This window comes from Eublepharis macularius, chromosome 18 (genome assembly GCF_028583425.1).
Source record: "Eublepharis macularius isolate TG4126 chromosome 18, MPM_Emac_v1.0, whole genome shotgun sequence".
Lineage (NCBI taxonomy): Eukaryota > Metazoa > Chordata > Lepidosauria > Squamata > Eublepharidae > Eublepharis > Eublepharis macularius.
Window position 1 is genome coordinate 16,491,105 of NC_072807.1, and position 24,703 is coordinate 16,515,807.

Genomic DNA, 24,703 nt, shown 5'->3' on the forward strand with positions numbered 1-24,703 from the left:
TATACATTCTTTGACTGCAGTCTTTACCAAATGATCTTATCAAATCAGGTTTGGGAAAGATCGTAGCACAATAGGGGGAAACCTGGATAGTGGATGATTAGGGGGTTACATTGTATGGATTTCCCCTCTCAAAATAGATATTAAACTGGTACCAAACCTCGCGGTGGCAGCAAGCATAGATTCATGCGGAAAGGGTGTTTTACATCTGCTGGGGAATATATCGCCTTCCCGTCTCCGTCTCCTGCCGTTGATCCTGACGTTTGCGCTTTAATGATCCTAACAGGCCTTCGCTTTGCTGTGATATATTGAGTTAATGTTTCTCTTTTCCCACACCAAATCTAGGTCAGGCTCCTCCTTATCGCTAATGCTCCGCTGAATGAAAACGGATTGCCCGCTAATGGCTCCCATTTACTTTCTTGCGGAGTAAAGAAAATTCTATTCAATACCTGTTTTCATCTTTATTACATCAGATTTTCTGCCTCTGCTGTCAGGCTAGTGAGTGGCTTTCTGTCTGATGAAGGGAGATCTGGCCAAGCTCTTATGAATATGGAGAAGGCTGTGATCTGCCCTTTACATGGGAGGAAAGCAGGGCTTATGGGATTGCTCGTAAGCCTTCCCCTCCCGCCAGCATGTGGAAAAATTCTTGGGTTCCAGACTGCACTGGGATGTCCTTATGTCTGTCACCGTTGGCTCTTCCATGTTTGTGAGCTTAGACTGGCATTATTTGTATAAATGCAATGTCACTCCAAGAGTGATTCCGCACACGTTGGATAATGCACTTTCAGTCCTCTTTATAGATCATTTGGAATGGATTTTTTTCATGTGCGGAACAAAAAATCCACCTCAAATTATTGATAAAGTGCATTGAAAGTGCATTATCCAATGTGTGCGGAATCAGACCAAGAAAGACTTTCTGGGACTGCAACCTTGACTCTGTTTAAGCTCCCTTTGGGATGCAAATGTAACTGGTGAGGGTAAATTATAATCTGGGGTCAAGGGCGGGGGGCAGCTGTGAGAAAGGGTTAGTTGGTAGTGTAATGTCCTCCTTTTGTTGTGGGTTCCCTGGCTAGAGTACTCACTCAGGCATCTGTTCTCAGGTGCATTCAGCAGAGACAAGCTGTTTCAAAACACCAACCATTTATTTGCAAGGAGACAAGTCCAGTAACCAACAACTTCAGCTAATATAGGGTCTCTCTACATGAGATGCCTTGCCGCGTGTTTGTCAAGTGTAGGGAGATGCAATGTTAGCCAGGACGCGTAGTTTAAAAAGACAGAGCCGGCAGAGATTGCTCCTCAGAGAGTTTGTTAATTTTGTCTTTGCCTGCAGAAGGTTCTGTTAGTTTCATCTTTCCAGTCTAAAACTGTTGGGATTGCAATCAGAGGACAGTGAGGAATGGAAATGGGCTGGAGCTGCCTTCCAGAGCCAGGCTTGGACCCGGAGAGGTTACAATGGGCTGATGTTTCCCTTCTGACATTTCACAGCCCCTTCACACAGCGCCAGTGTACAGCAAAGCCTTTGCTCTGCCACAGGCTCTGTCTTTTAAAACTACCATTCCTGGCTAACATTGCGTCTCCTGACACGGGTTCTTTATGTGTCAGATGTCTTGTTTAGAGTGACTCTAAGGTGACTTTAAGAAAAAGTTAATTTCAACGTTTTTTACTTAGAGCTTTACCAAAAAAAGGAAAGCAAATTTCACTGGATTTCAAATCTGAGCGATTCAGAGGTTACAGGGTGTATGACCAGTTTATATAGGATCTATTACATAGGGTAACATTATTTTACTATACCACCTGATTGCTGCTGTCAGAAGCCATGCTGTAAGACATCTTTGAGCATCCCAAAGAATAATTGTTACAAACTTTATTCCATTTGTCCTGGGATTAATTCTTGGCATAATTTATTCCTAAATTATCCTTTGAGGGTGAAAATGTAAGTTAGCTAGATCAGTGAAAAAAATGAATGCATGCAGATTTACACAAGAATGTAAATGCAGACTCCTGGGCTGTACCAACAAATTCAAGAAGCAATTTACAGTCAAAATCTGCAACATACTGCTAGTTGGGATCCCCAACCTTTTTGAGCCTGTGAAGACCTTTGAAATTCTGACACACTGTGGTAGGCGCAGCCACACAAAATGGCTGCTACAGAAGTCTGAGGCAGCGACAGAATGGCTGCTGTGGTTTACTTTTTGTGCTGTAGGGGCAATGCAACATTTTTGAAAATCGATCCAGCCGATAAAATCTCCAGTGGCCAGTCACAAGTCTTGCAGGGCAAAGGGGCCACCTGAAGGTGTCAGCAAGCGCCATGATGCCCACGGGCAACAGGTTGGAGACCCCTGGAGTAGACAATACTTACCTTGACAGACCAAGGGATTTATTCAGCAGGAGCAGTTGTGTATGAACAGGGCCGGCGCACTCATTGAGACCAGGTAGGCGGTGGCTTCAGGATGCGGGGTGCCGGAGGGAGTGCTGGAGGAGGCATGGGGGGGGCGGGAGCATGCACCACAGAGCTGCAGCCTCCTATCCCTCCTGTGCCACGCCGCCGCCGCCACCAGCACATGCCCCCGGCTGGGCGCAGCAGCCCCGGGCAGGCGTCTGCGGCGGTGCAGGGCAACTGAGCAGGAGAGCTCAGAGGCCACCCGTGAGCCGTCCCAGCCACCCGCCGCAGCGATCGGGCTGGCGGCGCGTGCGCACCCACGATGACATCACACATGACGTCATCACGCAGACTGGTGCATGTGCGCGCATGCGCGTGGGGGCAGCCGGCCGGCCAGCTGGCTGCAAGCGCCGAAAACCCTGGCGCCACTGCTGTGTATGAATTTAGCTGTGTTCTAACTATTAAAAAGGGTGGTGGTGAATTCGCGTGTGCCACAAATTAATGATCCGCTCCCTGCATTTCAACAGGCATTTCTATTGGCCCATCGTCAGACAAACAATCTATGCTTTTAACTGTCGTCCCCCCCCCCCCATGTTGCTTCTTCCCTCCCTCAGTCACAACATTCTTTCTCGCTGCAGACGTGCACGCACACCTCTGCATGCCTAATACCCACCTCCGTTCTTCAACACAGACCAGCAATAACACATGTGCATCTCTTTAAGGGGGAGGATTGGCAGACCTGTCAGGAAGGATCCATCAATCGTCCACAGGTTCCCATTGGGCTGTGACAGATGGAAGACTTCTGGTTCCTTTTCATACATTAAACATGGGTCGCATTAAACATGCGCCTCTCACGCCCCTCTGTCGTAAGCCTAAGCCTGCTAAACAAAAAGGGTTCGCAAAACCCAAGAAGCCAGTTATGCTTTTAAGAGACCCTTCCCCCCTCTCCCTTTCGTAAACAAAATCCAGTTCAAACTGGATTCTCCTATAATTTGAGAGCAATTTATTAAATTACACAAGTTCCTCCAGCACTAATGACATTATATTGCATTAAGAAAAGCACCCCGGGACACCAACTAACCAGGACAGAAGTCCAAGAGAAATGTAGTTATTTTATTACTGCTTCTTGTGATGACTCATTGTTATTGTCAAGCTATTATCATCGAAGAGGGAGCGAGACGTTATCTCCCCAAATTTAGCTGTACTGTGAAGTTAAGTTTAATACCATAAGGCTACTTTTGAGTAAGTGTTCTTTCTGAGGGGGTCAGGCCCCTAATTTTGGTTTTCAAGCTCCATTCTAGGGATAGAGGGAGTTTTTTCTTGCTCCATAATTATAGAACTCAAGATGCACCCAATGAAGTTGTCAACAGGGCTGGCGCCACCGTTGAGGCCGTGAGGTGGGGGCCGCGGGCGCCGTGGGGCTGGAGGGGGTGCCGGAGGGGGCCCCGGGGGCAGAGGCGCACGTCCTGCGCCACCACCGGCCAGCCCTGCACCGCCACCGCCACCACCCGCCCCCAGGTGGGTGCAGCAGACACGGACCAGGAACGACAGGCGGCCAGGGTGGCGTGCAGTGCGCGGGTCGCCTCCTCGCTCTGCCCCAGCCACCCGGTGGCAGCACTGTGTGATGACATCATCACGTGATGGACTTTTACTCTTTCCTACTGCTACAGACAGACTAACACGGCTACCCATCTTGATCTGACTACCAGAAGATATAGCAATGGCCAGGAATGCAGATAGCTTTAAAAAGAGATCAGACAGATTCATGATGCCCATCAATGGCTACTAGCAGGGCTTTTTTTCAGCTGGAAAGTGGTGGGACAGAGTTCCAGCACCTCTTGAAAATGGTCACATGGCTGGTGGCCCGGCCCCCTGAACTCCAGACAGAGGGGAGTTTAGATTGTCCTCTGCGCCGCTCAGCATGGAGGGCAATCTAAACTCCCCTCTGTCTGGAGATCAGGGGGCGGGGCCACCAGCCATGTGACCTCCCAGGAAGAAATGATAGATTTTATCTAGAAAAACATTTAGCCGACAAGGATCAAGAAATTACTCTAAAGGTGGCAAAATTCGCTGTGCAGGCCATACAGATCAGGAAGTATTTTATAGGGGGAAATATTTAAATATTTTATAACTTCAGAGATTTAAGTATTTCACAATTTGGTTTTAGGGAACTCAGGTCTTAAGGCTTTAAATATTTAAGAATCCGAACTCTGGAATTTTATTGGACAGTTCTGTAGATAATATGACTTACCTTGATTGTAGGTTGTATGTTATTACTTTTGGTCTCTGATGGTAATAAATATACTGATTACAGCCGTGTGACCACTTTCACCGAGGGCAATTTAAACTTTTAAAAACTCCTCCCTTGTTCCAGCTGACCCAAAGTGACATCATTGTGCAGTCCTGGGAGCGTGCACACACTTTGCACACACGCATGTGGTACCGGGGCACCACCTCCCGCCAGGAGTTGCCCCCTGTGCTGGCAACCCACTGAGTTCCACCACCTCTTTTCCCAGAAAAAAAGCCCTGGCTTCTAGTCATAGTGACGGAAGAGAGCCTTCATATACCAAGGCAGCAAACCTCTGGGCAAGTGGTAGGCTGCTGTGCTAAAGAGGATGCTGGACTAGATAGACCACTGGTTTGAGGCAGCAGGGCTCTAGTTATGTTGTTATGAACCCCAGGGCTGCCTGGAACTTTACCAAGGGATCTTGTCAGTCCTTGGCAGGTAGAATCCCCAAGTTCTCCACTGCAAACACACTGCTGGATCGGTTGAAGTAACTTTATTAGAGATCCATCAAGTTCAGGGTGCTCAGACAGTTGAATTGGCAGAAGTGATGTGAATGGGGGTGGTGATGTTAGTTATAGGGAAAGTTCCTGCCATCGGGATAAGGACCGTTAAAGTTTTGGGCGCGAAAGGGCCGGGTGTGTGTGTGTGTGTGAAAGGGAGAAGCTAGGTTTAGGCTAGACAGAACAAAGAATGAAATCATCTCAGTTCCCAAGAAAGATCCATTTTGAGCTGGCCGCAGCCAGCCTTCAAGGACACTTCTGGAGGCAGCGGGGAAAGAGAAAGTACGTAAATACCTACTGCCTTAACATCAGGAAGAAACTTCTCATGCCCTCAGAGGACCAGCACGTAACACAGAATACATTCATGGCAGATATGCAGGCAGGCATATATATGACAGATCCTGGATGAAAAATTCAGTAATGTCTGATTTAATTTGCACTGTAGGGCATGCGCCAAAATGCTCTGCGAAGCGCACGTGTCCTAAGGCATTGCCCAGTCACATAGCCTTGTCATATCCATGCGGCAAACTGGAACAGCCTCAAGTGAAATACCAAAAACAAATATTCTAGCAATGCGAATTCACTGATTAAAAGTTTATTAGGGCAAAGGGGAAAGGGGAGCTCAAGAAGATGGTTATTCTCTAGGAATCCCTGGTATGGAGTTCTTGAACTTAATGAAAGGGTTAACCGGAAGGCAAGCTGGCCAACAGAAATGGCCCCAAGTAGAGAATCCAGATCCCTGTTGTTCTGCTTCACTATCATCTCTACCTGGTAAAATTTCTGCAATACCCTCCCCTCTTAAAGTCACACTAGTGTTAATATTTACCATGAATAAAACATGGAAGCGGGCATCAATAATTCAACGACGAGTTGTTAAGTCAGATATGGCTCTATGGTGACCCTGTAATGTGGCTTGAAAGCACAGTTCTAGGTCAGATGCCATGGAAATGCCACAACCTTTGCCAAAGCAAATGGTTCTTAGAAATAGCATGAAAAATTCATGCCCTGCTTTTACAAAAAATAAACCGGCTTTACGCAGAGGCTCTGCAAACTTTGTTTACAGCTGGAAAGACAGTGGTTCCAAGCAGCATTTCAACACACAGCCGCATCGTCCAGGGGTAAAACACATCTGTTGAATAAGAGACAGTGTGGTGCAGTGGCTAGAGTGTCAGACTAGGCTCTGGGAGATCCAGGTTCAAATCCCCAGTCTGCCGTACAACCTTGGGCCAGTCACACACTCTCAGCCTAACCTACATCACAGAATTGTTGTGAGGATAAAATCAAGAAGAGGAGAATGGTATAAACTGATCTTTTTAACTGGAGATGCCGGGGATTGAACTTGGGGCCTTCAGCATGTAAAGCAGATACTCTACCATTGAGCCATAGCCCATCCCAAACACACATCCATATCCAAAGCCAGATCGGCAACCATATCCAAAGACAGATTGGAAGAATGTGTTTTCTGCATCCAGGTTCACTAAGGCCAGGGCTCATTTTGAGGGGGAACATGCAGGAACGCAGTTCTGGTAGTTCCCCAAAGAGGTCACATGTCATGTGGCCCCGCCCACCTGACTCTCAGCCATTTTGGGCCTGTTTTGGCTTGGATTGGGGCTGAAACTGCCTGGATTGGGCCTCTGATGGGTGGTGGATCACTCTCCCATTCAGCAGCGGCCTGATCCTGAGCATTTTGGGCCCCTTTGGGGCCATTTTCAGCCCCTTTTTGCCATTTTGGGCCCAATTTTGGCTCTAAATGGCCAGGATTGGGTCCAAAACAGCCAGGATAGGTGATGTCAGGGGGTGTGGCATATGCAAATCAGTCATGCCAAAGACACATTTCCAGTAATGGCAAGGGGCGTGGGATATGCTGATGAGTTATGCTAATGAGTTCCTCCAGGTCTTTTTTTACGAAATGATCCCTGACTAAGGCTATGGAGTGCAGCAAGCCAAAGGTAGATGAATGCAGACTGGGCAATAAGACACGGGTAGGCTATGGAGTGCAGCAAGCCAAAGGTAGATGAATGCAGACTGGGCAATAAGATACGGGTAGGCTATGGAGTGCAGCAAGCCAAAGGTAGATGAATGCAGACTGGGCAACAAGACACGGGTAGGCTATGGAGTGCAGCAAGCCAAAGGTAGATGAATGCAGACTGGGCAACAAGACACGGGTAGGTGCTCAGCCTTTTTGTAAAAAAAGCATGATGTAGTGGTTAGTGTTTTTTGCTAGGACTGGAGAGACCTAGATTCAAATCCTCAGCCTATATCAGGTTGTTGGTCTATGTTGGTCTGCAGTAGAGCAAAGTTTGAATCCAGTAGCATCTTAAAGGCCAACAAGATTTTCAAGGTATAAGCTGTCGATAAAAACATCTGGTGAAGGAAGCTTTGACTCTTGAATGCTAATACCCTGGAAATGTTGTTGGTCTTTAAGGGGCTAGTGGACTTGGATCTTTGCCTGGAGTCTCACTGGGGCTACGCCTAACCTACCTCACCTGAGTTTTTATGAGGATAAAACAAAGGAGAGGAAAACCATGCATGCTGTGCTCCCTGGGAGAAAGGTGGGGGTAATCGATGCGAAGCCTGGCCAATCTGAAGGCTTGTTATTGCCTGCCAATCACAGGTGCTCATACTGAAGAGTGCTTGAGAGTACTCGCATAAGACACTGCAAAGGAGATGTAGGATGTCAGTGTAACAGACAAATTTGACACTACGAAATTGTTTATATGTTTGATGGGGTGTTTCATTTGAATGGTCTGCAATGAATATTTTTGGCCGGATGAACAACTCTGTCTCAGTTAAGCAAAGCGCTCTACTTCCAAACACAAAACAAACCCACTGTTAAAGTTCCGTTTCTCTTTTTTCCTTCCCCTTCTTCCATCCTTCTTTCAGCTATGGCCGACTTCCACGTCCATCCCCAGAGCATAGTGGTGGAAGAAGGAGGTGTCGCCAGGTTCCAGTGTCAGATCCGTGGCTTGCCAGAGCCCGTGATCTTGTGGAAGATGAATCACCTCCCGATCGATACAGATAATGACAGGTAAGAAGTGTGAGGCCAGTTCACTGCATCAGGAGTGTTGGGTGCTCTGGAGCAGTTTTCAAACCTTCTATCTTTAGAAAACACCGTTCTGTGTCAATTTGTCTTATGTGCTCCATGTGTGTTGCAAAGGATTCTGGGAAGTGTTCTAGGCTGCGTGTATAGCATTGATTGGGCTTCTTGGACCTCACTGTTGCTTCTCATGAACTGATAACATGTCCCAGAGCACGTGCTGTGTGTTCCCTTGTGGCTGTGCATTTCAGGGGAAGATGGTGGTAGGCAAGCTGTCATTCCCTGGGGCAAAAGTCTGAAAACCACTTCTGTGGAATAACAGGTGCACTAAGATTGCTCTTAGCAAGCAAGTAAGCAGGAACATGTCCTAGTTTAGAATTGCATGCAAATAAGCAGGAACATGTCCTAGTTTAGAATTGCATACAGGAACATGTCCTAATTTAGAATTGCATGTACAACACAGACGGTAGCCTCAAGCAATAAAAAGGCAAATGAAGTGATAAGCCAGGGCATTTTCTGGGACCAGGTACGCGCACTCTGTACCCCGCAGACCACAAACAAAACCTGTGTCACAGTTGCAGGTTGTGTCAGTCACCTCTGTTGAGCTGACTTGTGTTACTGAGTTGTGCTGAAGGAGAGACGCAGAGTTTTGTCTTCCGCTTTTCTCGAACTGTAGGGAATGATGGCCCACTTGGTTATATAGTCTTTTGTTTAGCAGGTGCTTTTTAGAAAATAACGTGTATCTTGCCAGCCCTGAAAATAATACAGAAATGCAGGGGACTTCATCAAAGCAGTTTCAGCTTATCAACCAAATGCTGAAACAGCAACAACAAAAAAAGGCAGTGCAACATAAAATGATCTGTAAACCAGTTCCAATTATTTCCTGATTGGAGAGGAAATCCTCTTAAAGAGCGCCAGTTCCACTATTAGACTTTTATCTCAGGTTTTTTCCCCAAGGACCTCGGGGTGGTGCATGTGCTTGTTCCCTCCCCCATCTTATCTTCACAACAATCCTGTGAGGTTGGTGAGGCTGAGAGAGAGATTGGTACAAGCTCACCCAGGAAGCTTCCACGGCAGAGTTGGGATTCGAACCTGGGTCTTCCAGATCCTAACCCATCATTCTAACCCATATATCGCATGGCTCTGAGGATAGGAGATTCCACCACACTGAGGGCCCCATCCAACATCCATCCCCCTATTTTTAGTTTTGCAAAAATTGGTGGTGGACAGTGCCGTCAAGTCACAGCTGACTTATGGTGACCCCTGGCGGGGTTTTCATGGCAAGAGACTAACAGAGGTGGTTTTGCCATTGCCTGCCTCTGCAACCCCGGTCTTTTTTGGAGGTCTCCCATCCAATTACTAACCAGGGCCGACCCTGCTTAGCTTCTGAGATCTGACAAGACCGGGCTTGCCTCGACTATCCTGATCAGGACTTGCAAAAATTAGGAAATAGAATTGGAGCCATGGAACGATAGAGGCAGACCTCCAGTTGAAGGTGCTCCCATAGAATGAGTAGCAGTGAGCACAGACTCTCTAAGAGAGAAGTGTAAAACAGCCTTATCACTTAGCACACGCCTCACAAATGCTTGAACCACGTTCTGGGATAGGAAATCAAGGCCCTTCAGTGGGCCCCAAGCTTGATCCTCCACTCGGTGCTATTCTATGACACATCAGCAGCCACTAGCAAGATTTGAACTGTGGCTTGTGGGAGGAGGGTATGCCACCAAGCACTTGGGTGCCTAATGCTTTTTGATTATCACAGTCAGTCTGCAGGCTGCAGTCACGAGTCACGACTTCTGATTTTCACCAACTTTAATCGAGGCAGAACAAATTTTTTGAAGTCGAATTCAAATGGAATCAGTGTGTGTTTGTTTTTCCAGCGAGCACTTTTGGGAATGGCCCTTGAGATACTGCTAGGAGGCCAGTTCAGCCACTTGGCCTCCCTGCTTCCGGGTGGGGGATGCCTTTCTGCCTACAGAACTCATCTTGAAGTTGTCGTTTTATCTTCTGTCTCCTGTAGATACACTCTGCTCCCCAAAGGGGTCTTGCAGATTACCGGACTGCGAGCCGAAGATGCTGGGATTTTTCACTGTGTTGCTACCAACATTGCCAGCGTGAAGCTTAGCAGGGAAGCCAGGCTTACAGTGTCAGGTTGGTGAAAGCGGTTCTTATTCTTCCCATGAAACCCATCAGAGGACTCTTTGATTGATTGATTGAAATGTTTATACCCCACCTTTCCACGTGGTTCAAGGCAGCTTACAATAATAGTTAAAAAACGTTTCCAATTAAAAATAAAATAAGCCCCAAAATTCTTCCTCCCTTCCACTCTTAAAAGATACCTGCCCTTCACACCATCTCAAAAGCCCTGGCAAACCAGCCTTGCTGCACCTCCTGATGAGCTCCAAGGTAGGGGGGCTACCATCACCGCTTCAGGGAGCCTATTCCACAGAGCAGGGGCTGTGATGGAAAAGGACTTTGGTCGATAACAGACCAGCCACTCTAAGTGGTGGGACAGACAGCCAACAAACGGCTGCCTGAGGATCATAGATCCAGACAGGGCTTTTTTTCAGCGGGAATGCGGTGGAAAGGAGTTCCGGCATCTCTTGAAAATGGTCACATGGCCATTGGCCCTGATCTCCAGACAGGTGCAGAGGGCAATCTAAACTCCCCTCTGTCTGGAGATCAGGGGGTGGGGCCACCAGCCATGTGACCATTTTCACCAAGGGCGATTTAAACTTTAAAAAACTCCCCCCTTGTTCCAGATGACCCAAAGTGACGTCATTGCGCAATCCTGAGTTCCACCGCTGAGTTCCACCACCTCTTTTCCCAGAAAAAAAGCCCTGGATCCAGAGGAGTTAGCTGTGCTAGTCTGTAGCAGCAAAATAGTAAAGAGTCCAGTAGCGCCTTTAAGACTAACCAACTTTCAACTTTATTGTAGCATAAGCTTTTGAGAATCACAGCTCTCAAAGAGCTTTCGAGAGCTGCTGTGGTTCTCGAAAGCTTATGCTACAATAAAGTTGGTTAGTCTACTCTTTACTGCTACTGGACTCTTTACTATTTTGCCTGAGGATTGTAGTTGGCACACTGGAGCATATGGAAGGAGTTGGTTCATCAAGGCTTTCTTCTAGACTTCTCAATCAGTGTGTGTTGGGGGGGCTTTCTTCCCTGTCCTGATCGTTCTTTCTTCGCATGATGAGCTGCCGGCCCTTTTTCTAAGTCCTAGACAGAGAATTTTTCTTCCTGCATTAGGTCTTTGTAGTTTTCCCCTACCCCTACTTTCTGCATCTCATCATAGGTAGAATTGTGTGCATACTCTGTGCTAAAATAAGAAAGAAAAAAAATCAATACTGTATACCAAGAAAAGTTGAATTCTGCACCCTGAATCAATAAAGAACAATTTACATATATTTCATTAGTACGCTTCTCGTATTCTGCTTATATTTTGCATAATTTTATTCTATCATAGGAGAGGGGCATTGAGCCATCAAGGATCCCGCATCCTCACTCCCTGCTTAACTTATGAGCAAGATTCGAGTCCAGTAGCACTTTAAAGACAACAAGATTTCCAGAGTATTTTGCATTGTACCATTGCCTCCTAACTTCCTTCTTTGCAACACCCTTCCTACTTTCTGTCTGGGATATAAAGGCTCTGGGATCTCCATTCCTACTTGTATGTGATAAAGAGAGTTTAACTCTCAAAAGCTTATACCCTGGAAATCTTATTTGTCTTTATGGCCTACTGGATTCAAATCTAGCACTTCTGCTGTGAACCAACAGGGCTACCCACCTGAAACTGAAACTTCAGAGACTTGTCAGAGCAATAAGGGCTAGAAACCTGAATTTTGTGGCCTGTATGTTATTTACATTTAAGAAACTGCAGAATTCATTCTGTTTCTTCAAGTCCTGAGCAACGATGGGTTTCATGGCATGGCTCGGTTGTCCTCTAACTGATTGTGCCATCTGGCTTTAGAGATTTTGCTTGTTTGCTTAGAAACTTCCTTGTGAAATAAAAGCTTTGGACATCGAATTTAGTGTCAAACATTGTGTCTTTTCTGTGCTTATGCAGAGCTGCGGAGTAAATATAATTCTGATCTGAGATTGTAGGAGACAGGACTTAGAGGGGTCTACACAGTAAATTGAGGGACTACACAGTAAATTCTTTCCAGACAGGCTGGGAAATGGGATAGTGCAAACATGGGAAGGAATGCAATTCCTTTCTCAAGCCTCAGGACTGCCAGTTCAAAACCAGTTCAATACATGCACAAGATTAAATAAACATCCAGTTATGTCTTTCCAAGACCGTTTTCAACTCTTTCCTCCTCTGCTGTACTGCCCTGTTCTACCTTTCAGAGACTTTGAAAAAAACCCTGTAAGGAGTGCTTATTGCAGGTGTATGGATCTGTTTTGCCCGGGGCAAGCAGTAGATGGTTGAAATTCCTCAAACACTTGGCTGGGTACTGCTTGCTGCTCCTCAGCAGGGTTCCTGGAATTCTGCAGCCTGAAACTCACCTCCAGATATTTTGATGAGAATAATTCTTCTGGGAAGGCAAATGAACAGTCGTAGCTGGGCTGAAAAGTCAGTTTTCTGTCCTGCACTGTGTTGCTAGAGCTGAAGTTGGCATATTTACTTAGAAGGTACCCCCTCTTCTCATACTCGGAGATAACTTGGAACAGGTGGGTGTCACCCTCATCTTCCTTTTCCAGTTGCATTTCTTTATTATCTTCATTCACTTCTCTCCCCAGTGGAGACTCAAAGCAGCTTACGTCATCTTCCTCTCCTCCATTTTAGCCACGCGATGACCCTGTGAGGTAGGTTAGGCTGAGAGCGTGACTGGCCCGAGGTCGCCCAACAAGCTTCCATGACAGAATGGGGATTCGAACCTGGGTCGCCCACATGCCACGGTCACCACTACACCACCCTGGATCTGTTTTCTGGTGGATCACTTCCAGCAATTTAGGGCTTCGACTGTATCGAGACTACAGTAGCCGAGCCAGTGATGGGGAAGAGGTGCTCAAGTAAATCTCTTTCAGTGCCCAGGGCCTTCTGTGTCAGAATTGGGTGGGTGCTGACCCCTTGCTTTGATTGCTCTTTAAAAAAAGTAAATTAGACCAATTCTTGGTAGACAGGTCTGGTAACAGCTGGCAGCCCTGAAAGCTAAATGGAACCCCGACATTCAGAGGCAGTGTGTCTTTCTAAGCATCAGATGCTAGGGACAAGCAATAGGAAAGGCTGTCATGTTTCCTTAACACTGCGTCCTTGTGAACCAGGGCTCGTTTTGAGGTGGAACGCGCAGGAACGCAGTTCCGGCAGTTCCCCAAAGAGGTCACATGTCAGGTGGCCCTGCCAACCTGACTCTCGGCCATTTGGGCCTGTTTCAGCCTGGATTGGGGTCAAAACGGCCCGGATCAGGCCTCTGATGGGTGGTGAATCACTCTCTCACTCAGCAGCGGCCCGATCCTGACCATTTTGGGCCCCTTTTCGGCTATTTTCAGCCCCTTTTTGCCATTTTGGGCTCAATTTCAGCCCTGAATGGCCAGGAATGGGTCCAAAACAGCCAGGATAGGTGATGTCAGGGGGTGTGGCACATGCAAATCAGTTATGCTAATGACACACTTCTGGTGATGTCAAGGGGTGTGGCATATGCTTATGAATTATGCTAATGAGTTCCTCCAGCTCTTTTTCTACAAAATGACCCCTGTTGTGAACCATTTCATAAGCTCCGTGTACAGTCGGATCATGCCAGATAAGGGCTTTGCCTTCACACTCATTGGCAGTTGTCTGGCCACTTATATAAAGAGGAAGCTGCTCTCTGCAGACCGTTGTTTGGAAAAGGGCTTTGGTCGATAACAGACCAGCCACTCTAAGTGGTGGGACAGACAGCCAACAAACGGCTGCCTGAGGATCATAGATCTAGACAGGGCTTTTTTTCAGCGGGAATGCGGTGGAAAGGAGTTCCGGCACCTCTTGAAAATGGTCACATGTCCATTGGCCATGATCTCCAGACAGGTGCAGAGGGCAATCTAAACTCCCCTCTGTCTGGAGATCAGGGGGCGGGGCCACCGGCCATGTGACCATTTTCACCAAGGGCGATTTAAACTTTAAAAAACTCCCCCCTTGTTCCAGATGACCCAAAGTGACGTCATTGTGCAATCCTGAGTTCCACTGCTGAGTTCCACCACTTTTCCCAGAAAAAAAGCCCTGGATCCAGAGGAGTTAGCTGTGCTAGTCTGTAGCAGCAAAATAGTAAAGAGTCCAGTAGCGCCTTTAAGACTAACCAACTTTCAACTTTATTGTAGCATAAGCTTTTGAGAACCACAGCTCTCAAAGAGCTTTCGAGAGCTGCTGTGGTTCTCGAAAGCTTATGCTACAATAAAGTTGGTTAGTCTACTCTTTCCTGCTACTGGACTCTTTACTATTTTGCCTGAGGATCGTAGTTGGCACACTGGAGCATATGGAAGGAGTTGGTCCATCAAGGCTTTCTTCTAGACTTCTCGATCAGTGTGCGTTGGGGGGGGGGCTTTCTTCCCTGTCAGGTGCAGTGTATTGAGCCATTTTGGGCTCAATTTTGGCCCTGAATGGCCAGGATTGGGTCCAAAACAGCCAGGATAGGTGATGTCAGGGGGTGTGGCACATGCAAATCAGTTATGCTAATGACACACTTCTGGTGATGTCAAGGGGTGTGGAATATGCTTATGAGTTATGCTAATGAGTTCCTCCAGTTCTTTTTCTACAAAATGACCCCTGTTGTGAACCATTTCATAAGCTCCGTGTACAGTCGGATCATGCCAGTTAAGGGCTTTGCCTTCACACCCATTGGCAGTTGTCTGGCCACTTATATAAAGAGGAAGCTGCTCTCTGCAGACGGTTGTTTTCACCCAACAAACCAGGCATCACCATTTTCTCCCTTACCTGCCGCCTTCCTTCAGCCTCGACACCCTCTTAGCAAATGACACCTCACACCTGCTTACCTGAGTGTAACTGAAACTGGCCTCTTAGGCACCTATAAATCAGACTTCATTTCTTGTTCTTGACAATGCTGGCCTGGAGTCGAAGCCTGAAGCAGCAAGCAGGCGTAGTGCGAACAGTTAAAAGTTCCTATTGCTCAGATCAGAAGAGCAAAGATATATCTCCAAGAAGTTATATAAATGTTAGAAACTCTGCGGCTTTAGGCATCGTAGGCTGCATTCAAACATCACAGATTCTGCTTAGACTTTCAGATGTAAGCGATAAACCCCAGCTTGTATATAAATCTAGTTTTATCTGCTTCTTGCCTCTTCTCGGCAATTCAGCAGGGAATACTTCTGCCATGGGGGGTGGGGGTGGGCAGTGCTGGTCAAGAATCAGATGTCACAATGACTATTTTTCACGTTCCTTCTGTAGCCACTGCCAATGGAGAGGCATTCGCAGTGGCAGCAGAGCGTCCACATGATAGTTGTCCTTGATCCAATCTCCCATGACTGACAACCTCCTGCCCCTGCCTGCATGGGAGGGCTTTAAAAATCAGTAATTAAGATGCTGCGATAGCATGCAATTGCATCATGTCAATTGACAATTTTTTTTAAAGCTGGAAAAAAATGCTCCAGTTGCGTTGGTCAGGAGTGGTGCTAGGGTTGCCAGCCTCCAGGTAATAGCTGGAGAGCCCTCGGAGTTACAACTGGTCTCCAGGCCACAGAGATCAGTTCACCTGGGAGAAAATGGCTACTTTGGGGGGTGGACTCTATGGAATTATTTCATGCCAAGGTCCTTTCCCTTCCCAAACCCCTCTTTCTCCAGGTTTCACCCCCTAGATCTCCAGGGATTTCCCAACTTGGAGCTGGCAACCCTAAGTGGCGCAATTGTTCCCAAAAGATTGTTTACTGCGATTGTTCCCAAAAGATCACACCAAACTGGGTTTGGGAGAAATCACTGCAACGCTGGGGAAAACTTGGGGGCAGGATAAAAAGAGGTGTCAGGTCTTGCCAGGTATTTTCCCCAAGCACTTCACTGCATCACTCCGGTGTATGAGTTAAAGTTACTTTATTAAAGAAGAATACCAGCATCAGGATGGTCAGACAGCATCCAGAGACTTTTCTGTTGGGAATAATGGACAGCCAGTTGGAAAAAAGTTTTAGAACACTGTTTTTATACTTTATTACAAGCAGCAAGAGTACTTTATGCACAAAAGTGGAAAACTACAATATTGCCTACAGTGGAGGAATGGTTGACAAAAGTTTTGGAGTTTGCGTTAATGGCAAAACGTACTGCATTAATTAGAGAAAGGACATTAGTTAACTTCTTGACTGAATGGAAACCATTAATAGACTTTTTGCATGAAATGGATAACAAGGATTTGATAACATCTGGATTTATGGATTAAGAAACAGGAACAATAGAAAAAAGAGGGGTTTTGTGACTAACTTAGAATAAGTGGGACTCTAGAAATGATATGTTGCGGAGAAAATCGGAACTCAACTTGTAGTGTAATTTAGGGGTTTTTTTGTTTTCTTTTTTCCTTTCCTCTTAATTTTATAGATATATATATATTGTTAGTGTTATGTTTAGAATTGTGTTTTTTTTCTTGTTCTCTGTGTTTGTTGTTTATTGTGTTGTGATGTGAAGTTTATAATTTAAATAAAAAATTTTAATAACAAAAAAAAGATGGTCAGACAGGATCATTGGCTGAAGTGACTCAAGGTAGTAAAGCAAGGTTATTTATAGGACACAGTCCACCCCCCCCAGTGGGAAAGAAAGTTGGTGAGGATTTTGGTGCACTGAGCCAGGGAGCCAGGAGAGAGGAGAAGAGGGAAAGGATGAGCTCTGCTCAGTCTCTTAGGAACTTCAAGGCCGCATTCTCGGCTGGCCAGGAAATGGTAACCAAAATACCTGCAAGATAAGCAGCTAGCAACCAGTCAGCAAAACAGGTTCCCTCTGCATGTTCTCAGAGGTACACTACACACTGCAGCAAGAAATCCGTAACACATGACAGATATGCTGGAGGCGTATCTGACACGGGGATAACGTCACCCCATTGTGTGGCTAATGGAGCAAGGCCGTCTGCAGTTCTGCCCCATAACTGGCCTCTGCGACCCTGGGTTGTGAAGATGCCCTCTCTGTCTGGATTCAAGCACACAGCGCTGGTGAGGCTGTAGCTGTTCTGAAACTGTGTCCCAAAAGGATCCACTTGAGAACTAAGGAGGTGTGAGGATCCATTTAAATTCCAACACTTAACCATTGGCCTGTTTGCACAGGGTCCCATTCTGCGGTGTACAAGGATCCCATGATCCTCGTCGGACCAGAGAACCTGACCCTAACAGTGCACCAAACTGCTGTCCTGGAATGCATGGCTACAGGAAACCCCAGGCCGATCGTCTCCTGGAGCCGGCTCGGTAAGTAGCAAACGTTTTTGGGGCAGTCTGAAGCTTCCGCCGGGGTGGAAAAAGCAAACTTGCCCAGTGAGAATGAAGAGTTCTGATAGCAGCTTCGGTTTTATTTATAGTATTGCAAAATAGTAGAGAGTCCAGTAGTACTTTTAAGACTAACCAACTTTATTGCAGCATAAGCTTTCGAGAACCACAGCTCTCTTAGTCAGATAACGAAGAGAGCTGTGGTTCGCAAAAGCTTATGCTACAATAAAGTTGGTTAATCTTAAAGGTGCTACTGGACTGTCTATTGTAGTGGGGCAGGGGAATCTTACATTCAGGATTGCCTTCCTTTTGCGTAAATACGATATTTCTTTCTAAGATTTCAAGGTAGTTTATGAGAGCCATCAAAAATGCAACAAAATTAGCAAAAGACAAACAGAGGCAGACAAATGGTGTTTTAGAGTCCTTCTCCAAGTCTCCAAAGTTATCTTGCTACTGTGGCTAAGCAAATTAAATGTAATCTTCATAAAGAGTGAAAGGTTGATGAAACGGATGGTTTTGCATGGAAACCCCTTCACTGGATTGCAGGGAGATTTCCCCTCTTGTAGCTCTTGTTTATTAGAGGCAGGGTAGTAGGTGTGGCTAAGAGACACTGTGACACTGAGAGATCTCTGTCTTTTGGTGCTACACCTCTGAAGATGCCAGCCACAGCTGCTGGCGAAATGTCAGGAACTACAATGCCAAGACCACGGCAATACAGCCCGGAAAACCCACAGCAACCATTGTAGCTAAGAGACTTCAGCTGTGGATCTGGAAGCCCTTGGGCAAGCTGTTTAGGCCCTTTGGAATGTTGGGCAAGCCACTTAGGCAGGCCAACGTTCTCTCCATCTCTCATCTCTCATATGAGAACAATAATATTGGCCTACCTTTTGGGGCTGTTGTATGGCTTGCTCAGAAAGGGCTATGGAAACACTACATGTCATTTTGTCTACTACATGTGTTTTGTTCTTGTTTACATCTGTAAACAAATTATCAAGAATATTTGTGCCTGTTACACTATAGTCTATTTATTTATATCATTTATAGTCCACTTTTTTCACCTGGCTCAAGGCAGATTACACAGTGTGTGTCAGTACTGTCAGTTTCAAAGACATTTCAATAAACAATGTAATGGGATATGCAAATGCAAATTCGCAAAAAATTAAAACACAGCAGAAATCCAATACACAGTTGAAGAAAAGCTGAAACAGGGCATAAGCAATTCTAAGACTGGCATATTAAACAACATAGAAACTACCCAGTAGGATCCTATGTACAGCAACAGACAGTACATAGTACTAAAGTCTACAGTCCCTATCTCTTTACTGATGCATCTCTTTGAGATAAATTCCTTACAGTATAGTCGTCCTATCTAAATAAAAAGCCCTCTTTAATCATTCAGTTTTACTTAGCTTGTGGAAAGCCAGGAGAGAGAAGGCTTTCTTGACCTCTTCTGTTTTCTTTTGGAAGGCAGTGGAAATTGCATTACTGTTTTCTTTCTTTAATTTCATTTATACCATACTTTTCTCCTGAGTTGGGAGTCAAAGTGGCTTACAACATTCTCCCCTTCTCCGTTTTTTAATTGGTATTAAAGTGAAAGGAAATCCATTTTATACTCTGAAATCAAGTTTTTATTAGAGGAAAACAGATCTAAGAGTTTGCAGTGATATAGGGCATCCATTTTTTGTGTTCTGTGGCTCTGAAGTTTGCGGAGATGTTTCCCATCCTTCCTTGAATACTTCAACCCTTCAGGGAGGAATTCCAGGGTTCAATTAACCTCCACCCCCTGCAATTCATTGCAGAGTTAATTTATAAGAGATTATCTCCGAGAGCATTTTTAAACAATTAAGCCTTTGCTTTACTGAGGATAATCAGAAATTCTCATTTGAGAATTCTCCGCTCAAACTCTTTACTCTAATGAGCTCTCCGGCCCCTTCCAAAAACTTTTCAAATACATGGTGATTTTTTTTTGGCTCTTGTGTATATCTTTTTAACTCTGCAGTTTGCTGTCCGGACTCTAGAAAAGGTCCACAAACTGAACAGAGAGCTGGAAAAACATGAATGGAAAACTCAAGATTGTCAGATAGATATCAGAATAGGGGATGTATTCAGAAGAAAATAACTAAGGAAGGAGCAATTCAGAACAAAATCTATGTCAAAATGGGAGGAGGATCCAGTTTTGGGTAATGTTGGGCACAAGAACACATGACATTCACTTCTGGCTAATGGGCACACCATTTCCTTGATTATTGTAGAAATAACAGAGCAATTTTCAGCATAACCAGGGCTCATTTCGAGGGGGAACGCACGGGAACGCAGTTCCGGCAGTTCCCCAAAGAGGTCACGTGTCAGGTGGCCCTGCCCACCTGTCTCTCGGCCATTTGGGGCCCGTTTCAGCCTTGATTGGGGCTGAAACGGCCCGGATCGGGCCTCTGACGGGTGGTGGATCACTCTCCCTCTCAGCAGCAGCCCGATCTTGACCATTTTGGGCCCCTTTTTGGCCATTTTCAGCCCCTTTTTGCCATTTTGGGCCCAATTTCGGCCCTGAATGGCCAGGATAGGTGATGTCAGGGGGTGTGGCATATGCAAATCAGTTATGCTAATGACACACTTCCAGTGATGGCAGGGGGTGTGGCATATGCTAATGAGTTATGCTAATGAGTTCCTCCAGCTCTTTTTCTATGAAATGACCCCTGAGCATAACCCACCTTTTCAGCATAATCCACCTGTCTCCATATACTTGAAATCTGTAATACTAAAGACCGACTGGTGCATGATGGACGAAAGTGTCTGTTTGTTTGAAAAGCACATGGCTTGCAGACACCGGCCAAAGACTGAACAGGCTGTTGCTTCCTTCCTCCTCACTGCTCCGGAAGGGGAGAGAGGGAGATACCCACATGTGCGCATTGGAAAGCACAACCTGTAGTGAATGTCTGTGATTGGTGCTCATGCACTAGACATTTATGTAGCCATCAGAAGAATAGAAAGGGGAAAATGGTCCTGTAGGTGAGCTGTCAGAAAGGCTTTATGGGTTTTGTTGCATGATATACTTGGGTTTTTTGTTTACATTCTTGTGCGATGTGCCTGTTTGAACATTTGTGATTAGTTGATTAGTGTTGCTATATGATATACTTATTTAGAGGACTTATTCTAAATGACAATTTTTGAATTGTTTTATAGTGAGATTCATTAAACTTTGGGTTTTTTAGATTTTATTTTACATTTTTATTAGAGCAATCGATCTCCCTCTGGGTATTGCAGCACAATGGCTAAGTGGTTCACCTGCGAATCAGCACTCTACTGGTTCAAATCCCACTACTGCCATGAGCTCAGTAGGTGACCTTGGGTAAACTACTCTCAGCCCCAGCTCCCAGCTCCCCAGCTGTATTGTGGGGATAATAATAACAGTAACTTGTTATTAATGGTACTAATTTGTCTGGAAGAGTGGTATATAAGCACAGTTATTATTGTTGTTGTTGTTGTTGTTGTGTGTTTTGTTTACTCAACCTTTCAATTCACTGGTATCACATTAGTAGGGCTTTTTTTCTGGGAAAAGAGGTGGTGGAACTCAGTGGTGGAACTCAGGACTGCACAATGACATCACTTTGGGTCAGCTGGAAGAAGGGGGGAGTTTTTTAAAAGTTTAAATCTCCCTTGGTGAAAATGGTCATGTGGCTGGTGGCCCCACCCCCTTATCGCCAGACAGCGGGGAGTTTAGATTGCTCTCCGTGCCAGTGGCGTGAAGGGCAATCTAAACTCCTCTCTGTCTGGAGATCAGGGGGTGGGGCCACCAGCCATGTAACCATTTTCAAGAGGTGCTGGAACTCCGAACCGCCACATTCCCACTGAAAAAAAGCCCTGCACATTAGGAAGCAGTTTGTATTGACCCCCCCCAAACACCCCCCCCATGTTGTGCGTTTCAGTTGTTCCTTTCATTCCTTCCCTCCCAGAGAGAAATTATTATTTTATACATATGTTTAAGGTTATTTTTAGCCTGCTTTTCTCCTTGAAAGGACTTGAGGAGGATTAAAAAATACATCTCAGACTAAGTCAGCTAACATTTAAAATCTGCAAGTGCAACAATTTAAACAGATTCAAACGTGCAAATATCAACCAGTAGGCAATTTACCATGCACAATGACTGTTCACCTGATAAGGGGGAGAGGCAGGATGCCGCTGAATGATCAGTGCCAGGGGTAAACAGGGGAGATATGTTGATCTGCTTGGAGATTCTCTGAAATCATCTTTGTGGCTATTATTGAGAACAGACTGTCATGCTGTCCGATCCTTTGTTCTGCTCCATTGAATTTGTCTTTATTATAGTCTTAACCTTTCTTTGAGAGGACCAACGATTCTGTTGGACCATTCTGGTTACTCCATCTCAGAAAAGATTTTTGACTACACCAGGACTGCTTCCACACACGTTGGATAATCCACTTTCAGTACTCTTTAGTGAAGATTTGAAACTGATTTTCCATGTGTGGAACAAAAAATCCACTTCTAAAGGATTATGAAAGTGCATTGAAAGTGCATTATTCAACGTGTGTGGAAATGGCCCATGTGTGGAACAAAAGATCCACTTCCAAAGAATTGCTAAAGTGCATTGAAAGTGCATTATTCAACATGTGTGGAAATGGCCCTGTAGTATAATTTTTTTAATGAAAAGCTCTGGTTTAAAGATGAAATTGGACTGAATCTAAATTTTAGTCCAGATTGTCACACAAGACTCTGTGGCAAACAAAATGGTTCTTCTTCTTGGCCGTAAAAAGCAGAACCACTTGTGCTTTATGGCCCTGTTTGAACATCCATGGTGCAAACTAACCAGCTGTTTTTCTCCTTCTAAATATCTTAAGCCTCTTCATTTACTTGTTCATTTACTTCACGTATACCTCAACTTCCTCTCCAGAGGGAACCCAAAGTGGTTGACATCGTTCTCCTGTCCTCTATTTTATCATCACAACAAACTTTTGTGTGAAGATAAATCAACTATCCTTTTCTCCCTCAACCACACCATAATTGTGTTTCCCCACCTTTATTATGAAATTTAAGTCTACAGACGAAGGGTACAGAGGTTGTAAGCCCTGTAGCATTTCCAAACCACACGGTGAATTGTTTTGCTTTGCTCTTACGCAGATGGCCGGCCGATTGGAGTGGAGGGAATTCAGGTCCTTGGGACGGGCAACCTGATGATTTCTGACCTCACGGTACAGCATTCTGGGATCTACGTGTGCGCAGCCAACAAGCCCGGCACAAGAGTGAGGAGGACAGCCCAGGGAAGGCTAGTGGTCCAAGGTAAGGCAATCCATGTCAGGACATCTATGTAGCCCAACAGAATGGAGTGTATTTCAGCATCTGCAGATGGAAGAGAAAAGGACCACTGACTGGAAGGGACACTTGGTTTAAAAACCACTCTGTTTCTACTCCTGTAAGCGGCATTTGGAGTGATGTGTTCTGACCAGCATTCCTTCCAGGTGTCACATTGGATGCCCACGCGCATCGTTTGATATTGCCCTGTGGCGACACTGCAGCCGTCCTTCGCAGCTGGATTATCTGGGATAAACGAGCAGATTGCACACGATTGCTACAGCACAACAGTAGCGCAATATCCAATGATGCATGGAGGCTTCCTTCATGAAAATCTCCAATAAGAGTGGCAACTAGTGATTATTTTTAAAGATGTCTTTAGTAAATGCATGAAGCTGCCTAATATTGAATCAGACCAGTCATTGGCTGATTCCACACCCGTTGGATAATGCACTTTCAATGCACTTTCAATGCACTTTATCAGTCGTTTGAGGTGGATTTTTTGTTCCACACACAAAAAAATTCGTTCCAAATGATCTATAAAGAGGATTGGAAGTGCATTATCCAACGTGTGCGGAATCACTCATTGGTCCGTTTAGTTCAGCGTTGTTTAGCCTGACTGGCAGTGGATCTCCAGTGTCTCGGGGCAGAGAAAGGCGCCTGGTACCTGAGATGCTTTAACTGGAGATGCTGGAGATTGAACTCGGATTCCTCTGCATGTGCTCTGTGACTGAGCATTATCTCGTCCACCTTTCGAGGATCAGCTAAGCCAGCCTCTTGCCAGGTACTTTGTAGCATCCATGGATGGGCTGTCATCAATCTCTGTCTGTGGAGCTGCCTTTTGTTGCGTTGAACTATTGGTCTGTCTAGCCTAGGAGCTCTTCCAGAGCTCTCTCAGCCCCACCCACATTGCATGGGTGGCCTTACCCACCTTACCCACCCACCTTCCCATGCATCTGACGAAGAGCACTGTGGCTCTCGAAAGCTTATGCTACAGTAAAGTTGGTTAGTCTTAAAGGTGCTACTGGGCTCTTTTCGATTTTGCTACTACAGACTAACATGGCTAACTCCTCTGGGTCTATCACCTTACAGAGTATTTGTTGTGGGGATAATAATGAGATACTTTGTAAACCACTCTGAGCGGGCGATAAGTTGTCCTGAAGGGCGATATATAAATCAAATGTTGTTCTTGTTCAGATAGGATGCACAGAAAATTCTTTCCCAGTCCTAGCAGTGCCAGAAGTTGACCTTGGAGGTTGTCCTCTAAACGCAAAGCTTTGTGTTTCTGCAGTCCTTTGGGACAGCCAGCTCATCGCTTATTTATTAAATAACTTAATGTAATTGTATGAGCTTAAGCTTTGGCAGAATAGGAACCATCACTGGAACCAGGAGCTCCAGTTGGGGCAGCACAGTGGGATGATTATACTGCATGGCAGAATATGGATTAAATTTATAACTTTGGAAATGAGAAGAACAACGCTGAAATAAAAAGGAGCATGTGGATTCTCTAAGTGTACATTGTTTTGAACTTCCGTGCCTGCTTTTCAAGAGGATTTGGTCTGCTTGGACGTTGCGTCCTCTGCTTTGTTACTAGAATAAGAACCATGCCAAGGTTCTTTTCAGCCATGTCCGGAGGGCTTTGGCGGCTAATCACAGGTTGATTTCGTACCAAGCAGTCGGGTGGAATCCTGACTTCACATCGGGAACAAATTGAAAGCTGAGCTTTCAAGGAGGTGGGCTGGATTACCTCTGAAAGCTCCTGTAGCTTCCATCTTGGGACAGATCTCCGAGTTGGGTACGCAGGGCGTCTCTTTGAA

General features: G+C 45.6%; 1 protein-coding gene across 1 annotated transcript in view; it reads left to right on the forward strand.

Annotated features, from left to right (window-relative positions):
* Positions 1-24,703, forward strand: part of IGDCC3 (immunoglobulin superfamily DCC subclass member 3) — a 107,168-nt gene that overhangs the window by 48,517 nt on the left and 33,948 nt on the right. The window contains exons 2-5 of the mRNA XM_055002287.1: positions 8,048-8,192; positions 10,222-10,352; positions 17,430-17,567; positions 22,716-22,874. Of these exons, the coding sequence (XP_054858262.1) occupies positions 8,048-8,192; positions 10,222-10,352; positions 17,430-17,567; positions 22,716-22,874 (573 nt within the window). The remainder of the gene's footprint in view (positions 1-8,047; positions 8,193-10,221; positions 10,353-17,429; positions 17,568-22,715; positions 22,875-24,703) is intronic.